This window comes from Ovis canadensis, chromosome 19 (genome assembly GCF_042477335.2).
Source record: "Ovis canadensis isolate MfBH-ARS-UI-01 breed Bighorn chromosome 19, ARS-UI_OviCan_v2, whole genome shotgun sequence".
Lineage (NCBI taxonomy): Eukaryota > Metazoa > Chordata > Mammalia > Artiodactyla > Bovidae > Ovis > Ovis canadensis.
The window spans coordinates 67,169,171-67,189,942 of record NC_091263.1 but is presented as its reverse complement, the minus strand read 5'-3'; the positions used below and the strand labels follow the sequence as shown (position 1 = coordinate 67,189,942).

General features: G+C 56.3%; 1 protein-coding gene and 1 long non-coding RNA gene across 4 annotated transcripts in view; one reads left to right on the top strand and one right to left on the bottom strand.

The window, feature by feature from the left end:
- The window catches only part of CCDC12 (coiled-coil domain containing 12), a 42,603-nt gene that overhangs the window by 5,659 nt on the left and 16,172 nt on the right, over positions 1-20,772 (bottom strand). For all 3 annotated transcript variants that reach the window (XM_069561636.1, XM_069561635.1, XM_069561634.1), the window contains one exon: positions 5,054-5,121. In XM_069561636.1, coding sequence (XP_069417737.1) covers positions 5,054-5,121 — 68 coding nt within the window. The remainder of the gene's footprint in view (positions 1-5,053; positions 5,122-20,772) is intronic.
- LOC138424538 (uncharacterized) lies at positions 14,971-18,464 on the top strand. The gene is made up of 3 exons (XR_011250842.1): positions 14,971-15,154; positions 16,116-16,283; positions 16,965-18,464. It is a non-coding gene; the product is annotated as an uncharacterized lncRNA (long non-coding RNA).

Below are 20,772 nucleotides of genomic sequence, written 5' to 3'. Positions count from 1 at the left end.
GCATGGCAGTGTGCGAGGGCGGGAAAGCCACGATCCTCCTGGGCAGCCGTAAGTTCACACACCTCGCTCCTGCATGAGGGCTTGAAAATCGAGCAGGGCCGACCCCACGGCCTCTATGAAGGGGGAGCAGCCACGAGGAGCCAGAATCGCACACTGGGATTGGTCACCCATTGCGGTTGGTTGTTTTCCTCGCATCTTCTCGGGCAGGGCAGGCTGTACTAAGTGCTCCCTGGAGGCCTCCCTGGCTCAGCAGCTCATCAAATACCAAGCTCCACACACAGCAGCCCGCACACGGGCCGGGCCCTTGGCTAACTCCACAGGGCAGCAAAGAGAGAGAGGTCCTGGGAGCTGCTTCTTAATAAAAGCAAGACAGAGATACTGGGACAGACCTGCCACGCCCTGGGGGAGGCAGAAGTGCCCCCCACCCGCCAGCCTGTCAGCCAGATGGGACTAGATGTGGGTCCTTCTTCCCCACGAGCTCTTCTGAGCTCTCTGCACTGCTGGCCCCTCGGAAGTCCTGGGAACATTTCCCCAACAGGAGGCTTCCTGCAGTGTCTCACCTAGGGGACCCTGTGTCCGTGCCAGGGAAATGTGGCTGATTTCTCCAGCTGCGGCACAGGCAAGCTCAAGTGAAGGAGTCCAGAAGGTGTGTGTGGCTACACAAATCAGCACGGGGCATGGTCTCAACTCGGGGCTTTTGTGAGCCTCACCCGCCCTCAGCCAGGGCCCCATGGCCTGCAGTCCTGGGGCTTGGCTAAACCCCCATGTCCTGGGGCCATACCAGCCAGGCTGGTGTGGAAGAAGCCTGCTGCCCACTCCCAGGGTCTGCCTTCTCTATGAAGCAGGGACACCGCCCCGAATCCCATCCCCTAACGCGTGCCTCAGGCCGGGAGGTAAATGCCAGGTCCCTGAAGCACGCGGGGAAAGTGGGGCAGGATCGCTAACGCTGACTTTCATTTATAACAGGGTGGGGAGAAAAGCGGAAGAGAAACTGGGTGTGGGAAGAAACCTGCAGGGATTAGTGAGAATAAGAAACACCCGCCACTCTCAGAAACCGGCTCCAGGGCCAGGGTCCTGAGAGGAGGGGAGAGGAGAGTCCAGCGGGAGCTGAGCCCTGAGATCACAGCAGCCACACCCGAGCACCCCCTGGTGCCCAGGCTTCAGAAGGCTGGCTGGCATGAGGGGGACACAGCGGGGGACGGGGGGGCCAGCGGCATCAGCTGGTGGGCTGGCTGCTCAGCGACTACTGCCCCCACCAGCCGCGCCGCCCACTGTTCCCCTAGAGCTGAGCACTGGTCACACGGTCAAGAACACCCGGGTCCCAGTCTCTGTGGGACTACCCCATCCTGAGGTCCGATTTCCACACTTGTAAACAAGGAGGCCTGCTGGGTGTGTCCAGCTCTGTGGAGCATGGTTCAAGCCCTGATTCACTCAGCTGAGAGCTAATGAGGAGACTGACCCACACTGATGTCCAATTAACTGCTCCTCCCGCCCCACCCTGATTACTGCCAAATGGCGAAAGTCTCTGGACAGACTTCCTGGGGCACTTGGTGCTGCTCTAGGGTCTAGCCTTTCTAACAAAGGACCAAGGTTGAATTTCCTCCTTCTGCAACTTAAATTTAAAAAAAGGAGGCAGGGGCAGAATTCACTCTTCTGGAGGCCACTAGGGCCACACGCTGGTTCTGCTGCTCCAATTTTATGTTTTTAGAAATTTTTTGTCACCCCCATTTTGGAATGAAGTAGCTGCTCAGGGGAGGGGGTGAAAAGAGTTCCATTCTGCCAACACTGTGAAAGTGAAAGAGTGAAAGCCACTTAGTTGTGTCCGACTCTTTGCGACCCCATGAACTGTAGCCCACCAGGCTCCTCTGTCCATGGGATTTTCCAGAGAATGCTGAGGGTAGCTGTTCCCTTCTTCGGGGGATCTTCCCAACCCAGGGATCGAACCCGAGTCTCCGTCAGTGTAGGCAAATTCTTTACCATCTTTACCAGCCACCACCCTGGGCCCAAATCCCAGCTCTGATGCTTCTGAGACAGGACGGGAAGGCTCATGCTTTCACTGGCCTCCGTGTGAAAATCAAGGATTGCGTTTCTCTTGAGGCTGCAGATGATACAGACTGTGGACATCAACCCTGAACAGAGTGGTGCTCTGCAGAGCAGGGGTCAGATCTCACAGGCGTGTCCCACTGCTGCCCTGGAAGCCCCCTCCCAAACCCTGAGTGCTTTCTGCCTGTTAGGATGGCACGAAGGCAGACTGTCCCGAAGGCAGATGGGAAGGAACAGCCCAGCAGACACATGCAGCCTACAGAGGCTTCTTGCAATACTGCCCACGCAGGTGGCAAGTGGCCCACAGCATGGCAGGGATGTGCCTGTCACACACCAAGTGGCAGGGCGGGCCAGCCAGAGGACAGCCTCCCACGTCTCCCCAGTGAGTCCTGGAGCGGGAGTGACGCAACTCAGGGGCTGTGGGTGGGGGCCGCTCTCATCCTCACTGCCACGTTGCTCCCTGTCTGCTGAATCAAGCTCGCGTCACCGGTCTGTGAGACGCCCTGGTGCACAGCCACCATCCTGGGGACCCAACTGGCAGACAGGGGAAGGCCTGGCACTGACCAGCCTAAAGGGCTTGGGCACTGGGCCAGAGCTGGGCCGGGCCTCTGCTGGGGTGGGACCTCTCCACACAGGAGTTGCAGAACCGGTTCTCCATCCCCAAGAAGGAAGGTGAGTGGCCTACTTCCTTCTGCGGTACAAGACGCTCACCGAGGGGGAACCGCCGTCCCTGAGCGGTGACTGCTCTGGCTGGGTGCTGACCACGATCTCAAGCCAGGGGCTGTGGGGGCTGAGGGTTTGGGGCTGGCTTGTTCAGACACTTAACAGGACACGCTCCTCTGCCCCGTGCCCAGTGGAGTGTGCAACGTCACTCGTTTCCTCCCACCTGGCTGGGTGGCCATGACTGTCAGGCACAAGCCCTACCCTCGACATACCTCCACGGCACACACCAGCCGACTTGGCATCAGGAGGAAGTGACTGAGGGCTTACGAAAAACACAAGCAACTGACATGAGTGTCCCTTTCTGAGGCCAGGTCTCCAGGGCTGTGGGGTCACCTCTTCTCTAGGCGGCAAGCAGGGAGGCTGTGTTAGAGATGAGCCACGAGGGAAGGAGGGCTGGGAGAGGAAAGACCCAGCCCAGAGGAGAAGCAGGGGTCCTCCTGGGGGTGGGAACATGTCTTTCCTTCACACAGTGCCTGGTCGGCCTTTGGGGAACTGACTCTCAGTAAATGGGGATTTGGTTGTAGGGGAATGGGGCAGGATTTATCCTGAAGAGAGTAAGAAAAAAAAAATGTTTTTCAGGTATTCTGAGTTATAGATTCCATGTAATACAAATTGAAACTCTAGCAAACTTTTTATTTATATTAGTTTATCATTATTTTTAACAAGTAGGCAACAATAGACACATACACTTATATGATGACGACGTTCTGAAATTTCAAGAGGAACTGGCATGAGACAGTGTGCCCCTCCCACCTTCTCTGAAATACCCACAGATGGGCCACTAAGGACTGGGTTAAGATAACAGGGAGGGTACCACATCCAGAAAGCCCCCTCTTCCTCTCCCACTTTCCACAGCACGTCACTGTCCCCCTCTGTCACCTTCAGCAAGCTTTTAAAATAGATATTAACAAGCTGACTCTAAAATTTATAAGGAAAGCCAAAGGAACTAAAACAGCCATGATTCCTAAAAGGTCTCTGTGGACAGATGGGCCAGAGGACGGGCAGAGAGGAAGGTGGGTGATTCCCCAGCAAGGCTGGTGAGGGGTGAGGTACCGGGGTGCCTGCCTCTCGTCCTGCTGGACTTTCCCATTTCCTCAGCCGCCACCCCTGACCCTGCACTGTATCTGGGCAGACGACTGAATCTGAGAAATGACTCAGGCTCCAGGCAGCAATCAAAAACCTGAGGATAAACCCAGAGGAAACCAAAGGGTCTCTCAGCAGTTACCACAGAAAGGAGAAAACTGCAGGCACCCACCGCCAAGCCCCTGAGCCTGTGGTCACTTGGCAAATAAAAAGCAACAACCTGGCCTTCGTCTCTGTCACCAGCGCAGGCTGCACAACGTGCTGGGGGCGCTGAGCCCCAACGAGAAACCACAGAGCCCAGAGCTGGGGTGACCAGGGTCCCTGCACCAGCATGGAGCATCACCAGCCTCCTCAGCACAGGGCCGTCGCCATCTCTGAAAACAAGTGAGGTGGCGAGACCCCAGGGCCTCCGTGAGGACGGTGTGAACACACTTTGCAAACTGTGAAGTCACACACGTGCAGACACACATGTGCCCCTGTGGGCTTGAAAAGGCCCCATCTCGTGTGAGATCGGAGCCTGAACACAAAGGCGCGGACGAGGCGCCGGCCCCCGGGGGAGGCTTCCACTCACCCTGGCGGAGGAGGCCAGGGCAGGCTGCGGTGTCGGGAAGTCGCCGGCCGAGCTTCCTCTGGGGGGCACCCTTCCAAAGCACAGCTCACTGGGATAAGCTTTCACAGGGCCTCAGCAGCCAGTCCTGGGGACTTCCCTGGTGGTCAGTGGCAGAGGCTCCGCACTCCCAGTGCAGGAGGCCCGGGGTTCAATCCCTGGTCACGGAGCTCCAGATCCATATACTGCACGTAGGACCCAGCGCAGCCCAATAAACACACGTTAAGGAAAAAGAAAAGCTCCAGTCCTCACAGGGAGCAGGAACCCAGGCTGACGGCTGGAGCAGAGCCTGACACACCAGGGAGAGTCTGGACCTGATTCTGGGGTTGCTGCAGAACCATGCCACCCCAAGTATTTCAGAAAAGAGTGAGGAGACATAATGTGAGGGGTCTGGTGGCTAAAAAAATGGCCGGTGGCTGAGAGTCAGATAGCCAGTGAGGGCAAGGGTGCAGAAAAGGTCCCAACAGTAAGACTGTCCTGTTTGAACAAAGTGGCCATGGGGTGGAGAGGCAGCAACAGGACAGATGTGGACAGGATGATGCTGGGACGACGCGGAAACCGACAGGTAGGGGAAGAGAGCTGAGTGCGAGGCGTTACCTGTGCTTCTCGCCTTCCTCCTCCCCTTCTCTGAGCTGCTTGGTGTTTGGCTCCCCGTCTTCCTTGTCCTGCAAAGGAAGGGAGAGAAACCACTGCTCAGATGAACACCCCTCCTTCCAGTCCACACTGCCCAGGCAGCTAACGGAGAATAGGACAGCCTGGCGAGGACCAGCCTGGGGTTCCGCCAAGCACACGCCTGCTGTAGCTGACAGGCATGTTGCTGGAGCCGCCCTTCCAGCCCTCGGCTCCCCCAGCAGAATTTAAAGCCCCTGACCCCAGCCCAGGCCCAGACCTGGGGAGCCCTCAGAGTGCATGTGCAGGAAGAGCTGGAAGGTCGTGGGTGCTGAGAGTTGACGCTGGTCAGGGTCAAGGAGGGCCCATGCTGGCAGGCCAGCAGCCACCCTCATGGGTCTGGATGGAGCCACCCTCAGGAGTCGGAAGGGACAGAGCGAAGACGAGTCACCGGGAGCTTTTGTCCCGCCTCCTGAAACAAAAGCTCAGGCCTCCTGAAACCCCTCCAGGCCAGAGGCTTCTCCAGAGATACCTATTTGGTTCATTGAAGAAGTATCACTCAAGTTAGGACTAGGCTTGTACAAGTTCATTCTTGCAATGTATTAAGTGGGGCAGAGGGCAGGGGAATTGGTTTGAACTTTCCATGGGAACAATTTCTTCTAAATCTGGTTCTATAAAAAAAAAACATGTATTTATTTGGCTGTGACGAGTCTTAGTGGCAGCACACGGGATCTTCCATCTTTGCCACGGCATGCAGTGTGAACGCTTGGTTGCAGCAGGCAGGATCTAGTTCTCTGATCAGGGGTTGAACCTGGCCCCCTGCTGCGGGAGCGTGGAGTCTCAACCACAGGACCACCAGGGAAATCCCTAACTCTGGTTCTTTTATCTTCCTTGCCACGCCTGGACTTCCTTCCCCCACACCACCATCCTCCCCAGCCTCTCTGCAGGTCCAGAGGAGCCACGTCCATCTCAACCCTGACAGAGCACGCTTGCTCCCCAGGTATGCCGAGGGCGTGGCAGAAGGCCACCCCATGCTGTTTCCACTCCTTCCTTACCACAAAACCACGGCAGCTGGATCAGACCTGCCTGCGGACAAGTGAACACGGAGCCTGCTCTCACATACGCGGGCCCCCGTCCCCAGGGCCTTCCTGAGAGGCCCTGGGACACAGCCCTGTCTGGGGTCTCCCTGCACGCCAGGGCTGGCCCTCCAGAGGGAGTCCCTGTGCCCCTGATTACCAGTCATGACCTGCCTTTGACTCGCTGGAGCATGTTCCGAGGAGACAACTGGAAGCCCCTGCCACGGGGAACCTGCTGCCAGGGAGATAAGAACATATAAAGTCCAAGTAAAACAGCTGCTTGTGTCACCTCTCCTAGAGGTTTGTTTATGCCACTGACAACGGCCTCCCTGAAGGCGGCACTCACATTATGAGTCACTTCCTGCCAGTGTTTGTTGTGGAGACCCTGGGAGCCACCAGACTGTGCCACCAACCCCGGCTGGGAGCTCTGGCCCAGAGAAAGGTTTCTGCGATGTGAACAGGGCAAGATGCTGACCTGGTTCTCAATCCGGGTGGCCCAGTCTCCTGGGAGGAGGCGGCAGGAAAGAATGACAGTGGCCACCTGAGTGAGGTCAACACGGACCTGTGGGGTGGGTGGGTGGGGGGCTTCCTGGCTTCCTACTGAGGGGTGGGCAGAATGCAGGTGTCATAGGATGGGGAGATAGGAGCAGGAAGGGCGTTCCCAGAGGGGAGCAAGCTTGAGCAAAGAGCGGGTGTGGTCTGAAGAATACACAGGTGGCTGGAGCACAGACACACAGGTAAGGTTGTCAAGGCAGGCGGGTGGTCACACAGGGCTCTGGCCAGGGTTCTTAGGCAACGGGAGCCAGAGGAGACTCGGGGGCAGCAAACTACAGGCGGAAGGACCATAGGCCTTTCCCAGAAGCCTGCTGACGAGGCTGGGCAGGGAGGCACAGAGGCAGAAGCAGATTTGGTGATGGCCAAAGAGATGGGAGAGCAGAGTATACACTCTTAACTAAAACAGAAGTCAGGGTTCCCCATGTGGCTTCCCGCCTGCAGACACCCCTCCCTGACAAATGCTAGTGATTACACAAGCCAGCGGAGCCTGGCAGCCTACAGTCCAAAGGGCTGCAAAGAGTCGGACATGACTGAAAGAGACTCAGAACACACACGCACAGAAGCCAGAAGCCAGGACATTCAAACTCCTTCCTGGTTGCCAGCCAATGGACTTCCAGATGGCCGGGGGTCCTGCCTCAGGGGAAGGAGGTGATGGACACAACACCCGGCAGCAAGGACAGAGGAGAGAACAACAAAGGCCTAGCTTTCCCCTCAAGGGGGCTGGTGGGCAAGACCCAGCAAAGCTTCTTTCCCCGTGGGCTCTGCTAACCTGGGCCAGCTCGGGGCAGAGGGTGGGGGCTGTGGGAACAGCCTTTGGGAGCGAGTCCTTTGCAAACCCCATGCCCATTTCCCAGACCCTGAGCAAGAACAAACTCAGCAGCGTGTCTGTCACCACCCTCCCGGGGTCCCAGAGACGCTCGAGTGTCTTGGCAAAGGCCAAGTTACTCATTAATAAGTGAGAAAACAACCAATGATCTAAATGACATTTACAGAAAATGCTGCGCACTCTGGTGGGCGGCTGCGGCAGTGGCGTAGGCTGCAGAGGTCGAGGAAGCCCCCTGCAGTCGGGAGAGCAGGGTCTGTGTGAGAGCAGGGGCTCAGGAACAGCACCCATGTGTGTTGGGGGAGTGGGAGCAGGTGAACGAGTGAGCAGGCCACGCAAAGGTGTGCTGCAGTTGCCCGTGCAAAGGCAATTCGGGTAGCGCATGGCTTGGGGAGGCCCTGGCCTGGCTCACAGGCAGCGCTCACACTGCTAGGCAAGGGGACAGGAGGCACTGGCCAGCCTCATGGTCCACCCAGCCTGAGACTCTTGAAGACCCTCAGATCTGAAGGACTCACAGGATCGCCGCCAAAAGCCCTCAATTCAACCCATGGGGGAAGCTGACAAATGGCCCTTATGGAAAGGAAACACTGGCTTGGGGTCACAGAACGTGTCAGCACTGGCTGCGGGTCTGGATCGAGGTCTTCCTGAACCCAGCCCTGCATTCCTGCCAAGGAGATGGGAGAGGCACTTAGTTTCTAAAAACAGCTCTGGCCTCGGTCACTTCTGCCACGCTCCCCCCGTGGATCAGATCTGGACATGTGAGATCAGACCAGTCATAGCCAGCTGGGCTGACGTCTCCGCCCTGGAAGACACCTAAGCATGTGCAGGCAGACGGCCCGGGGTGCATGGTGTCCCAGGGGATCTGGAGACTCCTCACCAGCCCCCAGACCCTTAAATCCAACTCACTGCCTAGCCCCTCCGACGCACACCTTCCCCAAACCCCCACCCTTTCCCCTCCTTCCAACCCCATGTTCTAACCCGCGCCCACGGTCCCCACCGCAGCCAAGCCCACAGCTACTCCCCCTCCGCTCTGGAGAACACTGCGGCCTGCTGCATTCTCGCCTTGTCTTTTAATCCCTCTCCCCTACCTGTCTCTGCACCTTGTCCATCCACATGGATAGAGCGTGTGCTCTTCTCAAAGCTCTCATTGGTCCCCACACCCTCTGGACAAGCTCTGGACTACAGCATCCCCCTCGCAGCCTCCCCAGGCCCAGCCTACTCCCCGTACCCCGTCCACATTGGCCTCGTCCACACACTGGACCCTTTGTCTCAAGTCCTGTCCATTCTGATAACCCCAAAGAAGGCCCACCCTTTGGCCCGTCGAGACGCCAGCTCAAAGGCCACCTTCCAAAGGCCGCCTTCGGAGGTGACTGGGCTCTGCTACTCCTCTGGGCCCAGGACACAGGCCTGCGATCATTCCTATTCATCATCAGCCCCCTTCCTCTCGGTGCGGGGGTATCTCCTGGACTCTCTCCAGGTATAGCCTAGAGCCAGGACTAGATCACCTTCATGAACTCTTTGCCAGCTTCACCAACTCTTCAATTCTCCTTACCAACTCCAGAAGAGCCAAATTCTTACAACACTGGTGGCTGCAGGGCAGGGAAGTCCTGGCCTGGACCGGGGTCCTCCCCACAGCCCACCTGTCTGTTCCTGGAGGTGCCCCACATTTCTGACCCCAGCCCAGGTTTCCACACGAGAGCCCCATCCCTGCTCTCACCCTTCTCAGAGCCCCCAGGAGGAAGGCACCACGGAGGCAGGACTTCAGGGGTTCTCAAAAACAGCCCTACCCCAAACAGAGCCTGACTAACCTGTTTCATAACGCTTGAAATCCTTTCTCCAGGAACAACACTTTTATAAATAAAATTAGTGTTGTGCAAGATTGGTGTTATTTCTCCTTTACACATATGATAAGAATTCATCTTGGCCTGAAGTTTTCCTTTGTGAGGTTTTAGGTAGAGGCTCATTAGATTTCCTCTTTCTTCTTGAGTCAATCTTATTATATAGTGTCTATCAAGAAAATTTCCATTTATACTGAAATTACTGGCAAAGTCACTTATAATATCTTCTTATTATCCTTTTAATGTCTGCAGAATCTGTGGTGATATCCACTGATACTGATAATTTGCGTTTTTCTCTTTCCTTATTAGACCAGCTGGAGATTGATCAATTTGGGGATACTTTCAGACTTGGTGCTTTGGGGGGGCTGTTTTTAATTTGGGAGCCATTCCTGATTGAGGGACTAAGATCCCACATGGCACGTGGTACAGATAAATTTAAAAGAGAGGAAGAAAAGAGGCTCCAAACCTTAGTCCCCTAGGAAAAGGGGAAAGTGGCCTGGGTTTGAGCCATTCCAGCCCCTACTTGACCCAGGGTGGGAAAAGTCACAGAGAGACGGGCCCAGATGCCAGGATCAGGGAGCAGGAGGGGACTGACCACGTGGAGGGTGAATGTGGCATGTTCCACAGCACCACCCTGCACACATCTTCAGAGCCAGGGCACCCTGGGGGGAGGCACAGGGACTTCCTGTCAGGGGCAGCTGCAGCAGGAGCTATGTGCCAAGGGCACTTGAGGGAGGGCAGTCACCCAGAGTCTGACTCATCCTGAAGAGGCAATGATAAGAGCCACCATGCCTGGACACAGATGCTGCACAGCCCTCTACTGCCCAGAGATGGGGGAACGGGATGGGCAGGAGGGTCCAAGCCTCGTGGGCAGACAGTGATATTCGTGGGCTGTAGGGGCCCTGACTCTGGGCCCTGGCACTCAGCCTGCTGCTAGGACCACCTAGCCTGTGTGCCCACTGTCTGCCCAGGAGATAGGGAGATCCCTGAAGGCAGATGCTTGTCTTACCCACCTGTACCCTTGGGCCTGACACCGCCTACAGAAGGCATAGCTCATGGCCTTGATTTCACCTTGCTGTGTGACCTTGGGCAAGTCATTCAACCTCTCTGGTCTGGATTTTCTCATTTATGAAAAGTGTGAGGATCACACCAACATCATGGCCCTGTTTTAAGAAAGAAATGATCAGGGAAGAAAGAGGAAGGCCTGCAGCTTGGGTGACAAGACAGCAGACCCCGAGGGGAGGAAGGGAAGGGCTGCGGAGAAGCCACAGGCCACAGGCCCAGACTGCTGGCACCTGCGGAGGTCATGAGGAGTGTTCACTTTCACTGTCTCCACCAGGCATTCTCTGCAGTCCCGAGGGCATTAAAGTGTCTGCTTCACAAACACGTCAGAAGGCATGTCAGACAACTGGCATGCGGGGGACAGATCTCTTGTTCCCCTTGGTTCAGGGCTCCACCAGGAATCAGAGGTCAGCAGGGGAGGGTGGGGACTAATGGCCCCAGAGCCGCCCAGGCTCTTAAGGGTGCGGACAGTCCCTAAAGGCTTGTGAGCGGAGAGAACAAAGCTACAGGGAGCGGAGGGCTGGGAGGACAGAAAGGAGCGGGAGATAAGGCTGCCGATAAGAGCCTGGAACTAGGTCAGGGCCAGAGGGGGCGGGGTCGGGGGGGGGGGCACAGAACAAGGGGGTGCCTGAAGCGGGAGGAGTCAGGGACGACTGAGGTCCTGACCTGGACTCACTGGGAGACTGAAGGCGCCTGAGACAAAAACGGTGCCAGGGCTGAGGGGACAAAGAGAAAGGGTGCGGTAGCTTTCAGGCTGTCCAGGGTTGAGGCCCGATGCCTGGACTCTGACGACGGTCGGCACGGACACAGGCTGAGGTTCCAGCGCACAGCCTCGCCCCGGACGACCGCTGACGTCCTGCGTGTGGCAGAGAAGCATGGGGAGGTGGCCCCTAGCCAAGTCTGGTCCTGTTCTGGTCACAAGTGCAAACGGGGAACTAGTCATGCCCAAAGGCGGCGGCATGTCCTCCAGCAGCCTGCTGTTGTCCCTTCGTCGCCCAGCCGTGACCCCACGGGCTGCGGCATGCCAGGCCTCCCTGTCCGTCACCATCTCCTGGAGTTGGCCCAGGTTGATGTTCATTGTATCAGGGATGCCGTCTAGCCATCTCACCCTCTGACACCCCCCTCTTCTACCCTCAATCTTTCCCAGCATCAGGGACTTTTCTAATGAGTTATCTGTTCACATCAGATGACCAAAATACTGGAGCTTCAGCTTCAGCATTAGTCCTTCCAGTGAATATTCAGGACTGATTTCCTTTAGGATTGACTGGTTTGATCTCCGTGCTGTCCAAGGGACTTTTAGGAGTCTTTTCCAGCCCCACAGTTCAAAGGCACCAATTCTTTGGTGTTCTGCCTTCTTTACGGTCCACCTGTCACAACCATATGTGACCACTGGGAAGACCACAGCCTTGACTATACAGACCTTTGTCTAGCAGTCTACCAGTCAAGAAATACTGACTGGCTCCCTTCTGCTAGGCACTCCACACTGGGTGCCAAGAAGGAAAAAAAAGAACCAATAGGTACTGGCTGTTCACAGACTAACGTGGGCACTCAGCCTGGGTCCATGGACAGGATTTCATGATCAGACACACACGCAGGCCCGGTGTGCAAAGGCTCATTTTTCCGGAGGAAGAATCCACAGCTCTTCAGATTCTCAGCGGGGTGGTAGCCCAGAGGAGGAAAGGAAAGGTCACGGGGACTTCTTTGGGTGGCACCTGAGGTGTCTGAGGAGGCTTGCCAAAGGAAATACCACCTTTCTTTCTCTCGTTTTCTTTTTTTTCGGCCCTGTGGCATTTCGGATCTTAGTTCCTGAACCAGGGATCGAACCCGTGTCCCCTGCAGGAATCTCAACCACTGGCCCACCAGGGAAGTCCCCCGCTTTTCTTGCACTTTAAAGGCTGAGTGGGATTGGGGCTGGGAGGAAGGCAGCAGAGGGGACGAGCACCCTGAGTGTGCAGAGGGTTAACAAGGACCCTCCCATGGCCCCTGCAGGAAAGCCGCTGGGAGGTAACACTGGGGGAAGAGCAAAGACGAGTCGCCTTCTTTCCTTCACACACACCAGCCTGGACCAGTTCCCCTGCGCAGCAAGGCAAGGCTCCCAGCTCCTGCCCGGCCCCCCGGAGGATGGATGCACTGTGGTCTGCAGGAAGCTGGGTGGCAGGGCTGGACAGACCAGCGGTTGGAAAATCACTCCCCATCGCTTACTGGTGGTGAGGCCGTGGGCACCTGCAGGACCTCTCCGAGCCTCTGCTAAAGGCTCTCCCCACTCCGTTAAAGTGGGGCTGGTGCTCTGTCCCAGGGTGTTTGAGGATTAAAGGCACTAACTTGGGATCCACCACGTGGGGCAGAACCCTACACGATATCCAGGGTGGGAGAGAACTGCTGGCATCCTGGGATGTCCTGAGCCCTGGCCACCATCAGCGGTGGGGCCTGGAGAACCAGGCATATCCTCTCCTTTCCCCACCGCCACCTGCTTCCTTGAGCCCTCGGTATCCTTTTTTGATAGTGCTTCTTTATTTTCTGCCAAGTTCCTGTAAGTGACCAACTGTTCATTTTGAAAATTGAGACTCAAATGAAGAATGACCTGTCTGATTCCCTCAGGGGCCCCAGGCTGGAAGAGCAGACACCACATCTGTGAGGCTTCCCCACAGAAACCTCTTTCCGCATCCACCACAGAGCTCCACGGCAGCTGGAAGACGGTTGGTAGGTTGCGGCACTTTCCCCCCCGGTTGTGTGCAGGCTGAAGGTTACACCCCTTTTTAGCAGAAGGGCGTTCTTCCCAGGCAGGCCATCAAGTGATAACTGTCCCAGACACTTGATTTTACCTTGATTTGTCTATTCGAGATTTTGCTTGTCATCTGTCTTCCTAGATTAAGCTACAAAAGGCTTGCCCGTCACTGTTCGCCAGCATGTGACACATGGCAGCAGGTGACAATGGAGAGCGAATGAATGGGCAACCCGGGGTGGGGGGCAAGGAGAGGCAGGATGCACATGTTAATTCACCCTGACAGACAAGGCTCTCCTCCCGACGTGGTCTGGGCCGCCACACTGCACTCATGCACCAGGCATCGCTATCCTTTTCTCCAAGGACGCAGGGTCTGAGGCTTGGTGACACCTAGCACAGGTCTCTGTGCGTGTCGGACCCCAAGGTCTTTCTGTCAGTTTGAGACAGACAGACAACTGGAAGCCGGTTCCCTGCTGCTACATACATGGTTCCTTCTGCCAACACATCTGCTTGCTCACCCCTCAGCCATCTGTCCTACCCTCCCCCTCTGTCAATTATCTGCACTTCTTCTTTCCTGGAGAATGAGGGCCAAAAAATCCCAACCGTGCCTACTTCCTAAGAGAGTGGGAAGGATCAAATATAACAAGGTCCCACACAACATTAGAAGGCTCCCCAAGAGCAGGCGAGCTCTGGGGAGGGCGGGACCCAGCTGTTCTTCACCTCTGTTCTACGGTATCTCCTAGCAGTCATAACAGGATGCCAGGCAACTGACTGTTCAATGAATGGAAATAACACTATTTAATTCATCAGCATAGAAACATAGCAAGGTCAACACTGCCTTCTCCTCTCACAGATAAGAAAGTTGGAGGTGACGTTACTGTGAAGTAACTTGCCCGGAGTCCTGTTGCTCGGCCTTGCTGGCGCCCCAAGGGTAGGGTGGGCCTCCAGCCTCGGGGTCTCCACAGAACCTTGGCTCTGACCCTCCTCCCGCCCACCTCAAACACTCAGAGAATCTCACTGGCCTCTAACGTCACTCTGCCTCACATCACAGGGCTGACATCCCTTCCTGGTGTCATCTCTGGGAAACGCAACCAAACCACGAGGAGCCCCAGGTATGGCCGTTTCTGGGCCAGGAACTCCCGTCCCAGGAAAGCACCACAGGAGACAGAAGGGCGATGTACACAGAGGTGTGTCTCTCGTGATATGGAGCAGTGGGGCCCGGAGGAGGCTGTGACCTGCGGGCGCAGGGAGGCAGGCCAGCGGCTCGCGCCCCCCGCCAGAGCGGTCACCCAAGTAGCGACCTGACGGGCATTACCGTGAGACAGGACAGGATGGGGGGGGTGTGGAGCCACACACGTGAGCGTGAGCGGAACCATGGCAACACTGGCGTGGGACGGTCACACAACAAGGCTGTGGGTAGTGCTTCCTCCGTTTCCTTTCCTTCTGTTGTCAAATGACTTACGAAATGACTTAAAGACATAAGCGACCGGAGGCAGGGAGCTGCCTGCGGCTCCCTGTCTGGCCTGCGCTCTCACCTGGGACTCTCCTGACCTTCACCTGCCCCAGCGGGCCAGCAGGGAACCATAGGTAGCCCTCAGGCCCGACCCAGCCTCATCAGGGTTTAATGACCTTTCTCAAGCTGAAAACAAAAACAAAAACCCCAGCACTGCTGGGAAAAGAGGAGGGCAGAGGAGGCCTGCACATACCAGCGGCCCTAAGTGCCCAGGGACAAGGCCCGGCAGTCCAACCAGCAGCCACGCTGCAAGCCGAGCGCCTCCAATCAGGCCAAACATCTCCTTGTGAATAATCAGCCTGAAGATTTCAGTTACGAAGTTAACGGATGGTGATCCATGAGGTCACCCGCCTCCCCTCCGTGGCCCCACCATTTCCCTTTTTTGGAGGGAGGGGGAAAATGCCTCCCCTGCCACAAAGCAGAACTCACAGCCCCCAGGACTTCCTCACCGTGCCAGGCTCACAGCTAAAGCCAGAGCAAGTGAATCCCAATGGCAAATGGTAAGGTCCCCGAAGGCCCCTGCCCGGGGATGGGACAGCCACATGCGGCTCTAGGGGACTGGCCACAAGGGACAGTCAGAGTCACCAGGCCCAGCCAATCAGCTGTGGGGAATGGAACAGCCCCCCGGAACCCCATGGTGTCTGACTCTCTCCAGGTCCGCCAGGCTGGAGAACAAACAGCCTTTGTACTTAACTCTGGCTGGTGGGCGGGGCTCTGAAGCAGAGTCCTGGAGGGAGGCCCCGGGGTGCCTATCTCCCATGTGTTCACCATCCTGGATTCCATGGAAGCAGCCAGCAGGGGCCTGAAAACCGGGAGTGGCCCTTGAAATGACACCCTCCCACCTCCCCCAGACACCTAAGCACACATGCCTGTTTACACCGACGGTGGGTGCTGCCAAACGGTTCTCCCAACGGCCACCAACAGGACAGCATCAGGGCTCCTGCCACCAGTGTCACGTGGCTGGCTCTTTACAAGCCTGTGACCCGCTAAAACGAGCAGCTCTTCTCCATGCGCACAGCAGTCAAAGCAAGCCCAGTCCACGCCTGAGCAACAGACTCACTAGACTTCACACACCGTGAGGTTGATCTTGCTGGCATGGCTGCTGCCCGCAGACTTTTAAATAAGCCCCTGCTGCTGCTGCTGCTGCTGCTGCTGCTGCTGCTGCTAAGTCACTTCAGTCGTGTCCGATTCTGTGTGACCCCATAGACGGCAGCCCACCGGGCTCCCCTGTCCCTGGGATTCTCCAGGCAAGAACACAGGAGTGGGTTGCCATTTCCTTCTCCAAGGCATGAAAGTGAAAAGTGAAAGGGAAGTCGCTCAGTCCTGTCCTACTCTTCATGACCCCATGGACTGCAGCCTACCAGGCTCCTCTGCCCATGGGATTTTCCAGGCAAGAGTACTGGAGTGGGGTGCCATCGCCTTCTCCCCTGAACTCCTCCCAAACTCCTGCTTTTCTTCCAGGAAAACCTCAGCCCAGCCAACTGCCAGATCCATGTGCCCGTCGAATTGCTTCAGTTCGTCGTTCTGATGTTCATGGAGTGCCCCGAGTCCTGTAACCTGGTGGAGGTGACTAAGACACGACCGCTGCCCTCAGGGAGCTAAGGGGCAGGTGAAAGAGGAAGCAGACAGGTGAATGGAGAGTTCCCGCAGAGCCGTGGGAATGCGGGGTGACTAACAGCTGGGCGGAAGATGAAATTCGAGCTGACCTGGAGGGACAGTCAGTCAGAGCAGGCAGGGCAGCGCAGGGAGTGCCGGAGTTACTAGAAATACTGGGTGTGTGAGGCTGGTCCCTGTGTCCGAGGGGCGGGCAGAGACCCCCACAGTGCCCTTGGAGGAGGAAACGGCAGGGAAAGGCCTGCCCGGGGGCTACAGACTTCATTTACAAGCAGTGCGAAACTAGCGACACGCAGGTGGCAACAATGTGATGGGGTGTTATTGATAAAGAACATTTGGGAAGGGCCAGAAAGGAAAGGGCAGCGGTCATTGGTTGAGGCCACGGGAAAAACAAGCCAGGAATGGGTCAAAAAGGCCACGTCCTCACCCCAAGGCTGGCAGATGGCAGCTGCCCCCTTGGTGTGTCTGGAGGGACAGCCCCTGCCAGCCACATGGTGCCAGGCTGTGCTCACACAGCTGCCCACGCTTCACCCGTGCACATGGAGCCTCTAGCCCCCACAGCTGCCCTGGGGTCAGGCATTATCATCCCATCCAGACGACGACGACGACGAGGTTCAGAACAGCTAAGGAGCTTACTCAACAGTTCACAGCTAATAAAAGACAGGTCAGCATTTAAACAGAGGTTTCTGATTGCAGCACGCCCCCAAAACTCTTTCAAATAAACAGCCTCAAGGCTTGGGAGTGCTTTCTGCACAGGAGCCACCAAAGAGTGACCACGTCCATTACTGAGTGAGAAAAGCAACAAAGCCACCAACTGCTAGAGCTGCAAAGACCTCAGAGAGCACCCGGTCCAACAAAAACTACATCCAGAGGCCCAGGGCATGTGTTCAATCAGAATCTTGCAGGGTAAGACTCAGGAATCTGCATGTTTCAAGAGCTGGCCCACTCCGAGGTCATGATTCTAGTGCATGGCCCCAGCTGAGGAGCCTCTGAGTCAGATCACATCCCTCCTCCCAAAGAGGCTGACCCAGGGGAGGAAGTGACCTGTATGAAGCCACCCCAAGCTGCCTGTGGTCCCCAGGGTGGGCTCTGCATCAGAGTAGACAGGATGAGAAGAAACAGAGAAATCTCTCATGCAACATAAACACGGGCCACGAGAGACCCAGGCAGAGCACAGCACGAGAAGGCCAAGAGCTGGGCTGGTCTAGACCTGGGGTTTAGATTTCAATCGGACTGGTACTTGTCTATTTTATCATGTTGCCTGGAGCCATGCAAGAAGGTGACCGGAACTTGAATTCCCAGGTCATTCTATGGGCTGCCCAGTGCCCACCACACCCTTCCCTTACTTGGGAAGGTTCCATGTGGAGTCCTGGGAGAGGACGAGCCAGCTTCATGCTCTAGAAGCTAAAAGTGCCCACTACTCGCTGTCCCAGCAGAGAGAGGGGCCAGCAAACAGACTTTTCTCTGGAAGTGTTGGCAGCAAGCAGCTGCAGTGTCCAGACATTTGAGGGCAAGCCCTTTTTCTGTGAAATGCTGGGCTTCTTTCTGACTGCCTATCTCCACGGTATGCTCTCTTTTTTACAAATGAACAAACCAACCAACCAGCCAGAAGAGATTTCTGTTGCTTGCAACTAAGTACGCTGGCTTCATGTGGCCACATATAAGAACAGTCCAACATCATGAGCATCACTTTAAGCATTCCACGTTTCTTAGATACCCTGACTCATCTGATCCACAGGGAGGCCCTGGATACAAGCCAGGCAAAGGTCCTGAGGCCTGGTTTGCAAATGGAGCAGCTGGGCTGGGGATATAAAGTGTTCTGTGGATGTGTTTCCAGAATCCCCCCAGGTCCACCACAAAGGCCGATGGCAGATGCAGGCAAGCCAAAGGTCTCACCTGGGTTCCTCTCACTATCCCTCCATCCCAACCTGGAGCTGAGCCTGAAATGTGCAAGGCCCCCACCCTGGAACCCCAGTTCAAACAGCAAATTCTTGACAAGTCAACTCCCAGGCAAGTCAGCGGTTTACAGAGCAACAAAGTGCGCTGAAGCTCCTAGGAGACTAGAAGCTATTTTAACCTCTGATCAGCTGCTTCTCAGAGTGTCACAGTCTGAGAAGTACAGGGAAGACAGCTGTCTCCTCTCTGGTGCGATCTCCAAGTGATAAAGTCCTCATTAAAACCAAATTTAAACTACAAGCCAGAACTGGCACATTTATTTGTGGGGGAAAAAATTGCTTGAACAAGGTCTTTCGGTTTTCACCTACACATATTTCCTCTGGAAGCAAAGCAGTTTTTCTTTTAACCATGTGCTGGGCTGAAAGGTTGAGAAGCTGAACCACACAAAGCAGCAGAGCTGTGGGACTCCTGAGTTCATGGCCCTCTCTGAGCAGCACTTTCCAAAAGTGCAGAGGGGTGTTAAATGAGGGAGCGTCTATGACGTGTGGAGCTCTCTGCTGTGGCCGCACCATGAACAGTAGGCGCCGACCACGACAATGATGACAGTGGGGCCGGACGCTCTCACCTGCACCCTGAGCACGAGGCCCCCGAATTCCATCACCCAAGTGAGGCCTGCTCCCCTCACCCCATCTCTGAAAAGGGGCACATGACTGACTCCACACGCACTCCTCTCTCCTCCCCTCCCTTCATCTCGAGGAGAACCTAGGCCTTGCGCTTGAGCTGACCACGGTTTAGAAGGGCAGCTCCATCATGCGTGCAGGGGACGTGAGTCCAGGTCAGAAAAGCCAGCCGCAGTGTGTGGGGTTGCTGGGGCAGGGGCTTCCACAGGCGGTCTCCCTGAAGTCAGACACCTTTCCACCGGCCTATTCTGCTTCCACCCCACCCTCCTTCTCCCAGGGCTCCAGAGAGCCAGCCCCTCACACCCCTCCTCATGGGTTTTTGCGGCACCTCCACCAGGTCAGAGTTAGGCCGCCTGGAACACAAAGCCCAAATGAAGAGGTGACCCACAGGCCAGCCAATAAGATACAGGAGATTCGGACTCCCTCCTCCACAGAGCTCACCCCTCCTGTGCCTCTCCAGCTGTGACACACACACACACACACACACACACACACACACAGAGCTCACCCCTCCTGCGCCTCTCCAGCTGTGACACACACACACACACACACACACACACACACTCTTAGCATTCAGATCACCCTGCCAGACCCTGAGTGCAGCCAGCAGAGAACCGCCTCTCCAGCTGTGACACACACAGACACACACACACACACACACACTTAGCATTCAGATCACCCTGCCAGACCCTGAGTGCAGCCCTGTCCTGCACACGAGGAGAGATGGGTTGGTTGGGAGGAGACGGAGTGCTCTCCTTGAAAGGACAGCCACTCGCATTTTCTCTAGACAGAGCAGCTCTTGAGAGCCCAGAGTCAATACAGCCCTGGAGTGTAGATTTTACTCCCCACTGGGCATCGTTACCACAGCAACTGTTTCTCCTCTAGGAATTCTTTCAAGAGTACAAGCTGTTGCTTCCTTCCAAAACAAAACCGAGGAGAAGCCAGCCACCCAGGAGTGAGGGAAGGGCCCCGGAGGAAGCAGGGCCAGCCGTGACCCCCAGCCACAGCGAGCTCCGCCACGGGGTCTCCTAGATCTCTGCGGAGGCTTAGAAACTAGACATGCGAGTCCTCCCAGCTGTTCAGGATGTGTGTGTTGGGGGGAGGGCAGTGTTGAGGGCGTGGGGCGTGGGGCGTGTGTGCTTTGGGGAGTTATGGGATGCATACAGGGGTGGGATGAGGGGACTCAGGGTTGGGAGTACAGGAGGTGTGGGCGTAGCCTGGCAGGTTGCTGTTTGGGGTGTGTGGGGAGGTGCGTGGGTAGGGGGCTGGGGGTATGTGAGGAGGTATGGGGTGCAATGATGCAAGGGAGTCAATGGGGGTGGGAGGTTTGGGGGTATACTGTTGCGTGTATGTGGAGGTGAGTTGGGGGTATCTGGGGGGTGGGAAAATATGAGGGTGTCTGTTGGGGGGAGGCATTCTTCAGTACCCCAGGACGAAACATGGGGCATATCTTCTCCTGAAACAAGAACAAAAAGGGGAAAGGGGGAAAGAGACACACTGGGAAAACGGGACTCACGCACACACACTACTGCTGTGCTGTGCTTAGTCGCTCAGCCATGTCCAACCCTGCGACCCAATGGGCTGTAGCCCGCCGGGCTCCTCTGATCATGGGGATTCTCCAGGCAGGAATACTGGAGTGGGTTGCCATGCTCTCCTCTAGGGGATCTTCCAGACCCAGGGATTGAACCCAGGTCTCCCGCATTGCAGGCGGCCGTCTGAGCCCCCAGGGAAGCCCAAGCATGCTGGGGTGAGTAGCCTATGCCTTTTCCAGGAGATCTTTCCGACCCAGGAATTGAACGGGGGTCTCCTGCATCGCAAGTGGGGTTCTTTACCAGCTGAGCTACCAGAGAAACCCATACACATTGCTGCTGCTGCTGCTGCTGCTAAGTCGCTTCAGTCACGTCCGACTCTGTGAGACCCCATAGACG